At 36.0% G+C, this 13512-nt stretch overlaps 1 protein-coding gene across 1 annotated transcript in view; it reads left to right on the top strand.

Moving 5' to 3' along the window:
* Positions 1-6481: 6481 nt before the first annotated feature.
* Positions 6482-13512, top strand: part of LOC106056184 (glucosylceramide transporter ABCA12-like) — a 63383-nt gene continuing 56352 nt past the window's right edge. The window contains exon 1 of the mRNA XM_056021506.1: positions 6482-6708. Coding sequence (XP_055877481.1) covers positions 6643-6708 — 66 coding nt within the window. The 5' untranslated portion in view covers positions 6482-6642. The remainder of the gene's footprint in view (positions 6709-13512) is intronic.

The following is a 13512-nucleotide window of genomic DNA, read 5'->3' on the forward strand; positions in this document are numbered from 1 at the left end:
TTTTCTCACTTTAAATGTATCATGTTAGAATATAAAATTTGATTTGATCATTAAAAAATGATCTAGTAAAAAGAAAATATTGTTGTAAATCTAAGGTAGGCAACTCAATGAAGTTCTACAGTAAATAAATAAGTGTTTTTATTTACCAGGACAAACACATAACAGCCTTATGCATTCCAAGAGTCTTGCTACTAATTATACCAGTCCTTTTACCAGCAACCTGAATACGGACCAACGACAGCCTTTCCTGCTTCGCTTCAGGTCCCCACCTACAGTCTTCAGGCAGCACAAAAGACAGCCCCTTAATTTCCAACAATTCAGACTCTCCACAATCACTTGATACACTGTTCTTTCCTCTATCCTAGCGCCTTCCTGTTCTGGTTCAATAGTGCGCTCGTACGCACCACAAGCACTGATGCAAGGCAGGGTTACAACAATATATATTATGTCCAATAAAAAGTACTTATTGATTTCCTCATCACTTAGGCATGTTTTTATTAACTTTGACATTTTGTGATGAATTAGTAAAGTTGAAATTAATCTTGTAATGATGAAGCTGTAATGAATTGCAAAATTCTGTGAATAGAAATAAAAGAAATAATTGATGTTAGAGTGGTTATAGAAAAGAGTGTAAGAAAAAAAACTCTTTCAGGATGTCAATTCATGTCTTGCTGTGTGGGAAAAGCTTCTTGAAAATAACTGAGAACTGTAACATTGCAGAAATGAGAAAAATGTGGCTCAACATCTGCATCAGCTAATAGTAATCTATGATTGTATCTTGGCAGCACACTCTCCAGAAATGGAAAAATCGATAGTGAAATCGACCTGCGTATCGCCAAGGCCAGTGCATCCTATGGCAGACTGTCTACAAATGTCTGGAACAGACGTGGTATCACCACAAACACCAAGCTATGGGTCTACAGAGCCGTCATCCTCCCTACATTGCTCTATGCCTCAGAAACATGGACAGTGTACAGTAAACATGCAAAGAGACTAAACCGCTTCCACATGACATGTCTGAGAAAAATACTAAATGTCAAATGGCAAGACAAAATACCAGATACAGAAGTCCTTCGAAGAGCGTGTCTGCAAAGCATCCACACAATCCTGTACAGTCCCAGCTGCGATGGGCAGGTCACGTCTACAGAATGGAAGACCACCGCATCCCAAAACGACTCTTGTATGGCCAACTAAGCAAAGGAAAGCGCTCACAAGGTGGGCAAAGAAAGCGCTTCAGGGACACCCTCAAAGCTTCTCTGAAGGCGTTCAGCATAGACCCTGGCACCTGGGAGACAGAGGCACACGACAGAGCATCATGGCGTCACGCTGTGAAAACTGGCGCACAGGTTGCTGAGGAAAAACGAACAACGCAGGCAGAAGAAAAACGCCAGAAAAGAAAAGCAAGACAAACGACACTAGCTCCAGCTGGAATAACCTGCCCAGTGTACAGCCGAACATTCCGGGCTCACATAGGTCTCACCAGCCACATGAGGAGGCATAAAACCCTAGTGCAAAGCCCTCAGCCCCCTGGATGACAAAGTGGTCATCATCGAACCACGATGGACGAACTATACATGATTGTAAAGAGAGCTTACAGAACTTTGATTCACAAGCAATAATATTAAACTGACATTTTTAGCTGGATAGCAGGCTGCTCTCCATCTTTGAACATGGTTAAACGATCAACTAACATAATGTTTAGTTTTACATAATATATTTGCATGACTAATACAATTAGCATCTATGAATTTAAAATTTCAAGGCTTTGTATCTAAACATTGTTTAGGAGCTACATTTCTTAGTGAAGGCTAACTGCTCAATTAAAAGATCATTTAGTTCAATAATTTGGTAGGCGCCTCAAAGATCACTTAAATTATGAAAGACATTGACGACAATATGCGTATGACCAATGTAGGAAAGCCCGCTGCGGTTGTGCACAATGCACCTGTTTCTATATAAGTTAATAGCATTTGGCTTTCCAGACCTGTCGAAACGGAGTTCCGAAACTGTCTGGGACAGTTGTAAGGAATGTGAATCACGGCGTTCAGTTCATTTTCCACAGCTGGGGGCATAGTGAGTCAAAGTTTAGCTTGAAAAATGAAAAGTAAATATTATGTTAATAATCATATGATTCATATCCATATTTTTCTTAATTCCCATTCCAATCAAGTAAGAGTGACATTATTACCACAGTTTGAGAAATTAGGTCACGTCATTTCGTCACCTAAGTTAGCAACAATTGATCCACGAGCTCTTGATAATCTGGCAAAGAAAAAAAAAACACGATTTCTCCTATTACAAACCTAACCCTTTAAACTACATTAGAAGATCTTGGCTCATTGTTACTGTGTGTCAATGTAAAACATGCTAACGTCCAATAACTTGTTGGCAAGGTACGTGTCGTCTAAATTGAGGCGTTGCTTGGATATTCTTATTTTAAAAAAAACATCGTCAAATCCCACACGCACAACATTATTATATTTAAATGAACTTTTTAAACAAGGTTAAACAAAGACAGTTCGTGACGAAACACAAACTAAAAATCGGCCCCCGAGGTGGTCCATTCAAGCAGGTAAAAAGGCAGGTTTCAATATTTTCAGCTTGACTATTAGAAATTTTGAACCACAAGCTACCAACCATAACCAGTACTGGATTTACTTACATACGCTGAAGCTTAGGGTCCCCGTTTGTTCGGGTGCTTCCAAAATAGTTACCGGGATATTTTCAATCATTTTGAAGAAAGGGCAAAGGAAAAAATAATCCTAAAAGGAGCCCCATTATCTCTAATAGTTTAGAGCCTTATCAACTATAAATCCGGCCCTGACCACAACCAGTGGCGTAGCAACATTGGCGAAAAACGGTTCGTTGTGCACGACCACGACCAATAGAGGACCATACCGGTTCTTGTAAGGGGAAAATGTCTTCATTGTAAAAATTTAGATGCTACATTATTTTCAGTTTCAATCAGTTTATATTTATTGTTCTTAAAATATTCTACTTTTAGTATTTTTATAACAAAAAAAATAAAAATAACATTGATATCTTTTTTTTTTCATTAGTATGAAATCTATTAAAGGGCGGTAACTGATTAATTATCGTCAGTTCAGCGTTTCATTCAATTCTAACTGTTACATTTTAATAACAATAATAATAATAATAATAATGACACATTTTTAAACAAAGTGAAAGTGCTCTACTTGATGAATAGAATTGTTTTTGTTTTGTGTTTAATGCGTTCTTTCTTAAATATTACGGTACGTATTGACTAGTTAAGATACATGAATTAATATTATGAGAAAACTTGGAACAACGAAAATTTGTCTCTTTCTACATTTGTGCTAGTTATAGTCAGATAATTGATATGTCTGAATGATATACATGAATAGCTTCTTGCGTTGATTAGCCCACATTGTGGTACATAGAAACAGTTTAAGGAAGTCAAACGCACCAATTGAAACATTTATATTTCTTGGGCCTCTATGGGAAATTGGGATAGATCCTTCCGAAAGAATCCCACTATCTTCGTTCGTCAACAAGAGGACAATGGACAACCTATACCTAGTGATGGTCAAGTTTGGACAGTTCATGAACAATGCTAACGTGAATTGTTGTGTGAACCGTGAACTTTCGTTAGTGTCTTAAGCGTTGTTGGCAATGTAATCTCTTCAATACTGAATATAAAAAACTACAAAAATAAAAACACTTCTTCTTTGATTAGCAGTAATAAGTATATACTATTGGACATTATACAATGTATAAGAGAAATACTGCTGATCTGTCAAACGCACCATCAAAAACCTTTTTTATCATTCTGTTTCTTTAACTTTTTCAGCTTCCATAGAAACTAAAGACAGTTGCTTTTAAAGCAATCTCAATTTCAAGGACTGCGTTCGTTTGGCGTGTGAGAACGTGTCTAGGCCTAATACATGTGTACATACTACAGTGAACAACAGACAACCAAATGATCATCAAGTTGAACAATTTCTGAACAATGTTCACCTTAATCGTTGTAAAAACATGGAACTTACTGTTTTGTCTTGTGTTTTTTGTTTTGGCAATGTAATCTACTGATTAAAAAAAAATCACTACTATGAACCATAGAAAAAAAAAAAGAAAAAAAAAAGATCTGTTTGCACATTATCATTATAGTTGGTCTCCTATGAAGTTGATGTAAACATTCTCTCTATCAAGACAACTGCGCTGTTAGAAGTCCCTATGACTATGTTCTTGTTGTACCAAGCCCATTGATGACAATTAATACAAGTTCCCCTACTTATGACGAACAATACACATTCACACTATACAACTCTGTGCATACAACGTATAGCCTACTCTGACTAAACCATTACGTTACACATGACTCTGAATCGTAGCAAGTTACAGGGTTGACTTGTCCTTTCAAACAAGCAAAATATAAAAAAATCCTTTTAAAAAAATGAAGATTATCTTAGGGGAAAAACTCCACACTTACACCTATATCTATCAATATTGTAGAATTTATTTCCCTTTTTCGATATCAAAGACAATAATTAATTATCGATAATTAATTGACTAATTGTGTAACTTTTTAATGATTTATGTTTTTTTTTAGGTAGGCCAACAATAAATAATTGAAGTTTCAACTTGATCAGAGAATGGTTGTCTTCTTATCTTATCTTATATGATACAGACGTTGTGGTATAAATAACGTGTACAATTATTTAAGGGGGAAAAACGGTATATTGGGTCAAGAAGGTAGTAGACCTTACGTCACAACTGACGAATTCCTCAATATACCATCGTACTATGGACATCCTTTGCGTGAACAGACTAGCTACAAGACGTCACGAGGATGAACTTACGACTATCAGGCCCGTTACAAACTTACATGCTCTACAACCTGGAATGTCTGTCACACTTGAGTCTCAGCCGTCCACTCTTCTTAATTTACTTTTTAATTCACCTCCAATCTTCTTACTAGGAGAAATAGTGCATTGAATACCCAAGGAGAATGAGTTTCTGACGCTCAGAAATACAGTGAAATCGCTTGCCGCTCTGGACCCCGCTCGTGTAGCGTAAGGAGCTCCCAAAGACCCCAGCTGAGGGGGCGACGAATGTACATTATTTAGTCTAGATTGGCATCACTAATAATATTTGTAAAATGTCTGACATGTTTCGGGTGTTCCTTCGGAGTTGAAGATAATCTACTTCCTAGCCCAAACCTCCCGCAGGACGACGGGGGATGGAAACGGCAAGGATTTGAACTTGGGTAAAATTTTAGCCACACGGCATTAAGTAATGCCATTCTAAAATTCTAAAAGGTTTTAAAATTTAAGAAAATAAACAAGTTTAGATCATGTTAAGTCTCTTTCTGATTATAATAATCTAAAATGTCATTAACAACGATTTAAAAAAAACAACAATCAACACCCATTTTACAGCTGGGTAACAATCAATGAATGTGGGTAATTAAATCACTGTTCAACAAAGAAAAACAAATAGCGATAGTTTTTATTTAGAAATTTGGGGGAAAGTTGATGGGGGTGGGGGGACGCCCGGAACTAGCCGCATCGGGTGACACCGACCCTTGTGACACCATTGTCAAGGTGAATCAAACATAGAAAATTGTGCTAGATGTATTATGAATTTTGTATCTAGAATCAAACATAGAAAATAGTGCTAGATGTATTATGAATTTTGTATCTAGAATCAAACATAGAAAATAGTGCTAGACGTATTATGAATTTTGTATCTAGAATCAAACATAGAAAATAGTGCTAGACGTATTATGAATTTTGTATCTAGAATCAAACATAGAAAATAGTGCTAGACGTATTATGAATTTTGTATCTAAAACATCTTATTGTACATTGTCGTCATCCTGTATCCATTCTCATTAAGTCTTCTACAAAATATAGGCTAGACGCTAGCATATGTTCAGGAATGGGGCATATTTTCAGGAACACCACTCCTTTAATTTCTGCTTTATGGATTCCAAGGTGGCGACCAGAGAAATCTTTAAGTAATTAGTGCTTGCAGATTATGCCTCTAAAATTATAAGTCTTGGACCTGATCATTGGGGCACAAAAATAAATTACTGGCGTCGCCAAAATCAATTAATTAAGGGAGATGACTGTTGAGGAAGCACATGAAGAGTCTGAAAGAGAAAACTCATTAGAATGGTGAAAAGACATTTGAGAGGAGCTTAGAGTGAAGATCTCATCTTATATATATGAACCATAACACTCTCTTATTAACTTTTTTTTCTTGACAATGTCCTATATTAGCACGTGAATATTTCATTTGAAAATGGTAGGCCTACTCCTTTATATTACCTTTTTCGAAGATAGATAATATAAAAAAAAAATATTTAGCAATGGGAGATAAGTAACAACGAATAAAGTGGCGTATTATTTTTCTCTCCCTCTAGTCTAGGCAGTCTTGCCGAGAACAGCTGTACAATTTTTAATGTGTCAGAAAAGTGGGGGGGGGGGGGGGGGAGTAGATGTTGAAAGGAACGGGTCATGTGTGAAAGAAAATGAATAGATTGTGTTTGATATTTCAGAGTTCTTTTTTTTTTGGTCCAGTTGTATAAGATTGGAAAAGCAGAGTCCAAATACTTGGCCATGGAGTTTGTACTGAATTAGAAACACAGCCAAAGAAATGGGATTATTTCATCAATTTCTGTTCCTCCTTTGGAAAAATGTTCTATTTCGTCAAAGATACCCGGTACGTTGTCTTTTATCTTTTTTAGACCTATGAAACAATCTTTGTTCTAGTTAAATGTTAAATTATCGCAGATAAACACAAACTCATTTTTCTGTGTAAACAGAAGTGACTATGGAGTCAACTTCTGTTCCTGAAAGATGTCTGGGTTTAACTTGGGAATGCATTTACTTAACCAATCGGATTCCCTACCTTCACAAATTAATGCAATAATGAAAAGAACTGTTGAAAATAGATTCCTTATCTTATCTTCTTATATTACAGACGTTACTTCAACAAAGATCATTAAATCCCACACATTTAATGTGTCAGTCTAGTCATCCATGTTAATTAATGACTTAAAGTCAGCTAACTCGTTGGTTTTCCTGGCTGATTCAGGCAACCCATTTCATTCTCCTTATGTCAAATTACTGATCAGCACGCTTTTAAAAATATTTTATGATCAAATGAAAAATTACATATATGAAAGATTAGTGATTACATACAACCTTAGCATATTATAGAATGTGCAACTAGTTCAACGTGAGCATACCTCAACACACACTTATGTATAGCCCACCACTTTGACATCATACTATCTAGCCAGTCACGCTCCTCAACACATACTTATGTATGGCCCACCACTTTGACATCAAACTATCTAGCCAGTCACGCTCCTCAACACATACTTATGTATGGCCCACCACTTTGACATCAAACTATCTAGCCAGTCACGCACCTCAACACACTGATGTATGGCCCACCACTTTGACATCAAACTATATAGCCAGTCACGCACCTCAACACACTTATGTATAGCCCGCCACTTTGACATCAAACTATCTAGCCACTCTATCTCCATCCCCAATAGACATGAGGCGTAGTGAGCAAAACGTGTGCCCGGGGCAATAGAATTCGCAATTATACATAAAACACTGAACCATAATCTTCAAATACAAAATCTAATAAAATACTCAGAAAGACACAAAGATAAAACCAACCTCCTCACTCCATATGCTAGGACAAATTTGTATAAATGCTCCATCTTCCCTAGTGCTATTAGGGTAAGGAATGGGTCCAACTGTCTCTTTCAAAGACCATCTACTGCCAGCTACTTTCTTCTATGCCAATTAGGGCGAAATGGCGACTGAGTTGATCTTTATATCGCTTAGGCTACTGGAAGGGGGGGGGGTATCTCTGTTACGACTAAAGAGTGGTATTGGTCTGCACAATTCACATTACCCTCTAAAAAAATACCAGGCGCACAGTGGATGTCTAATATTTCATAAAACTACGTAATTTCCTATCCAATTTCATCAATAAGCTGTAGATCACATTAATATACTGCCTTGATGTCAGATTATATACCTGCGTTCAATAAAGAATAATGAAATCAAAATTATTGCTTGCAATTAATGCGCTGTTAATGTTCAAATTTAGTAGGATGTAGCTAAATAAGATCTAATCGTTGCAATTTTTTTTTTTGATATTTGAAACATATATCTTTTTTTTTCTCATCTTCAACACATCAAGATTGATAGCTTTGCAATTAAGAAGATTGCAGACCTAAAACAATGTTTCTATTACTTTTAATAGTGCAGTGGCTTTCTCCTAAACTACCACCACCAAAAATAAATGCGTTCGCGCCTTCCACTTATCCAGCTAATAGGTCTGTAAGCACAGGGATCAAGCATTTTCCTGCATTGTAAGCTTCCGAAATTCATTATCTTTTGGTCTTTATGTTTTTACTCTTAGAAAGAAAAGCGCAAGTCAAAGTGAAGATCGGGACAGGTTGATACTGAAGTGTGAGATATATTCTAGGCTTTGGAGCATGTACGTTCGTAATGGGTTTGATTGAAAGATATACTGGTGTTCAAAAAGATGTCTTGTTACGTGCCTAATTGTTTGCGTAAAAAGTGTCAACTGAACGATGGTACTTCATTCGAAAGAAATGTAACCTTCCTGGCAAAGTGCCATGTAATAAAGTACTCACTAGAATCGTAGTCTTCTTTAAATCTTTATGAATTGCTATTGTTGCAGATGCCTCTCACAAAACAGTATGAAAGGTCCACATTAGTAGAGGAAACGACTTCACTTAATTTGATAATTTACTTCTAAGAATTGATAATAATATCATTTGTTCTTGACTAATACTCAAATCTGGATTATAACTAGGCCTATAACAGTTTGTTTTTGATGGTATCGTCAATTAGGAGAGAAAGAGTTAATAATAGAAGTATACCTGAGTGACTTGGTTGAACGACAGAATTTCGCAAGAGACATTTTTTTTTGTTTGCTTGTTTGTTTGATCGGACAACTGTTCTCGATAGATGAATGCTATAAATCTGTATTTGTCTTTGTATTTTTTCTTATTTAGTGTGTTAAGCTGTGGCCAAAAAAAAAAAAGATAATGTAATGTAGCTAATAACAAAATGTCAGTCAGTGTTCACAAATCAATCACATACACAGGCAGCCTTTAAAGGTAAACTATTTTTTTTTATGTCGTCGTGTCAGTTTTGCGAGATGTACCCCCCCCCCCCCCCCACACACACATTCAAATCGACGCCTAGAGTAAGCCTAATTAAGTAGCCTTTTTTTTTTTCTAATTAGTCCAGTTGTTGTTCACGGATTTGAAATAATTAATTAATTTGTTAATGAACCATCTCATTTTTCTCTTGTGTACAAACTTGGTTTACTTCAAAACCATTACAATGTAAGTGTTAGACATTACTGCTAATACTGCGTAAAGAATAGGCTACATACATTTCGACATCCCTACTAGATATTTATAGCTTTACATTTAAAATTAGACCTCGAACGTAAGATATCTTTTGGACATTTAATTACATCATTCAATCATGATTCAATAATTCAACATTGTATAACTCTTTTGACACTCTAATTAAAGGATTTCACCTTTTTACCTTTACCTATCCCTTAGTCTGTTGGACCGTTGTGGCACCATGCAAGATTTGGCGACCGTCTTTTTCCATTCCTCTTTGTCTTTTGCCTTAATTAGAACCTTTTTTTTTCAACATTTGGATAACAATAAAACAAGCAAAATATTTTTAAAAATCATTTTTTAAAAAAGCTTATCTAAAGGGGAAGAACTCCGGCCTTAAAACTATATATTCCACAATGTACAAGTTATTTCCCTCATTCGATATCAAACAAAATAATTAATTACCAATACTTAATTGACTAATTGAGTTTTTAAAAATTAATTCATGTTTTGTTATAATAATAAATAATTTATTTAAAGAATCAACTTGATCGGAGAATGTGTGAGGGAGAAATAGCGTTAACAATTATTTAAGCGGACTAAACCCAACAAATTTAGCCATATATGTGAATAGTGAAAGATTAGTTTCCATTATTACTATTAAACAAAATAATGAATTATCAGTAATTAATTGTCTAATTGGTTACTTTTTTTCTTGATTTTTTTCTTGTCTATGTCAATGAATAATTGTTTCACCTTGATCCGAGAATGGGTGTGGGAGAAATAACGTGTACACACTTTTTACCAGACAGACAGACAGACAGAGTGAGTTGATATAAGCTTTGTAAAAAAAAAAGTTAAGCACGCTTTCATTTAGCCTCTGATAAAAATAAATACGTTTAAGAATATATTTAGGTACAACAGAACTGGGTGTGCTGCGTACCATATACATAATACAAGACATCTAGTAGATCGAGTACCTTCACGTCAATTGATATTAAGTCATGCGAGACTATTCAAATTGCACATTGAATATTAGAAGTAAACTTATTACTTCACTTATGTCACGCATGACTGCATTCACAGACCTAGAAAAAGACGAAACACTGTCTATGAGTTATAGTAGGCTCCTTGTTATATCCTCTTGTAAATATAGAACTATTTACGGGGCGGGTAGATCTATTACCTTGGCCATTTTTATGGGTACCAACACCGATTCCTTCACAATTTTCCGACACAACATGTGTCAGTCCAATCACTCAAATGTGACATCAGCAGTGTTAATTTACCGACTATCTGAAGCAAGTACAGATCTAGATTTAATAAAATAAATAAATTAATTAATAAATTAATATATATATATATATATATATATATATATATATATATATATATATATATATATATATATACCAGGGTGCGTCCAAAAAATTTATACACACTTTGTACTATTATAGACAATTTATTTCCCGTTCTACAATACTAAATTTCTGGACATGGAAAGCTTAATGTCCAATTGAAAAAATACATCCGACCAAATTATGCCACCCATAAATCCCGGTTCACGTCTCACCCTCTCCTGAACCCATTCACAAAATTCTAACTTTGGATCTGGATCGTCGTCACTTAGCTGTTGCACCAGCCTTGAAATGTACACACGAAACTTGCCTCTCCTCAGAATGCGTAGCACACTACTAGCACTTCCATCACTCTCACGTGACGCTTGCCTTGATGATTTTTTAGGTGAACGCTGAAACAAGACCGCAGTTGTGGACTCATCACTTGTAGCTGTACGAGGTCGCCCTGATTGACCTTTATGCACATCACACACTGTTCCATGAATTTCAAATTTGTCTCATAGACGTGTCATTGTTAACCTTGAAGGTGGTTCTGTACCATACTCATGTCTCCACTGTCTTCGAACCGCAGCAACATTCTCAAACTTCCAGTACCACTTAATTATCTGCTTCCGCTCTTCTAAACTCAAACGCACGTCCGCCATGTTGCAATTAGTAATGCTGAAGGCCACCAGTTTGAATATTACTCGCAAGTCGCATTAGTCACATCAATTTTTCCCTTGGACATTAAGCTTTCCAGGTCCAGAAATTTAGCATTGTAGAACGAAAAATAAAATGTCTATGACAGTTTAAAGTGTGTATACATTTTTTTTGACGCACCCTATATATCTATAGTATAAAGAATAAAGTAAGGCGTCTGGTCGTGCGGTTTGCGCGTTGGACTGTCGTTTGGATTTATCGATGGTCCCGGGTTCAAATCCTTCCCGCTCCCATCTCTCGTCGTCCTGCGTCAAAGACATTGAGAATCCACTGTATATTCATATGCTTATCAGTTATGTAATAATCATAATTTCAACTTTTTTCTAATTCTCTTCATGAGTCACAGGCATCATTTGACATTTTTCAAGTTTGTTGGCTTTGATAAAGTCTATAGATTCAATCCCTTTGTGATAATTAGCTATAAGTAGTATTAGGCCTACACTGTCGAGTCTGTAAAACATTTTAACACGATGCTTAGATGGCCCCTTTTATAAGAGAATATTATAAAATCTTAAACAATGTAATACGTGTCTTAGTAGCTTGCATGCGACCCTTTCGGTGGCCCTACCGGCCAATTGGGGTACCGGCCCACCAGGCATTTGCCCGAAGGCCCATATAGCCAGTCTGCCCCTGATCGTCACACTTACTGGATGCTGATTGGTTGAAGTAACTATAGGAGCTAGGCCACAGTACAAAACAAGGAATCCTTCTCACACACCCTCGTCCCTTTGTTTTTTGTCTATGTCGGACTAAAGTAATAGTATATTTACTTTACATGTACCAATTATTTTTATACTGTAACCGCACATAACATAACAGCACTGTATGACTCTTTATTTACGAAATAAACCATTTTGATTTGCACCTCCTGGTTACGTGTTGTTTTTTTTGTTTATGCCAAGTGAATCGATTAAAATATACAGTTCATGAGATGCTTTCTTTACCAAAGCTGAACGATATTTCGAAACCAAAAATGTCATTTTAAGAGCTTACATTGCAATATATGTATATATATATATAATACAATATATACAATATATATATAGGCCTACAAGTTTTTCTCAAACTTTTACCAGTGGCGTTATTCCCAAACCAAAAAAAAATTTGTTCGGTCGCCCTTAACCAGCTAGTATCCGGATGAACGCTATTAGCTCCCACAGAGAGAGGAGGCGGGTGCTCTGGTATTGCATGTTAATCAGTGACGTATACTCTGCTAAGTCGTTTTTCTTGCTGATTTAGGCAACTCATTCCATGCTCTAAATGCACAAGGAAAGTAGGAGCAATTACGCGAATTTGTCCTATAATATGAAAAAAGAAATGTGTCTTTCTGTGTATTTTATTAGGTTTTATTGTGTGTTTTTTTGTATTTGTAAATTATAATTCAGTGTTTTGTGTATTAATGCTACTATCTATCATCTATTCGTCTGCTTGCTTTCCCACTCAAGGCCTTGCTCCTTACAATATTGTTTTTCAAAGGCCTTTTGATCTTATCTCGTGATCATACAACATGACGTTGATATTTTTATTATTATTTTACATAACAAAACACACACATATACAGTGGCGTAGCATCCATGGCGCGAAGGGGTTCAATGAACCCGTGCCCACGACCATTTAGGGGCCCACATCCGATGGTGTAACAACCATAGAGCCAGGGCCGGATTTACCTCTATGAAACATAAGCTCTAGCTTAGGGCTTTCAAAAATATTTAGTAGTAATATCTGGACTTATATGGGGCCCCCATATCTCAAATAGCTTTTCAAACGTCTTTTCAATTCTATATACGGCACTGCATGACTCGTAGGGGTTTCATATCGCCTGGTCCAATGACTAATGACCTATTGTGGCCTACCCTACACTGCAATTTTGTATAAAAAAAAATGGTTAAAAAATTTAAAAAGTTTCCTTAAAATTTCCTAAACGTCATATCAAACTTTATATTAACTTCAAAATTAACTTAAAACATTAACCCATGTTTTCACCTAAAGATGGTATAAGGAACTGCTTTCATCAGGCTTATTGTAATGTGGTGACGGTTGAGTCCCATT

Source organism: Biomphalaria glabrata, chromosome 2, assembly GCF_947242115.1.
Source record: "Biomphalaria glabrata chromosome 2, xgBioGlab47.1, whole genome shotgun sequence".
NCBI lineage: Eukaryota > Metazoa > Mollusca > Gastropoda > Planorbidae > Biomphalaria > Biomphalaria glabrata.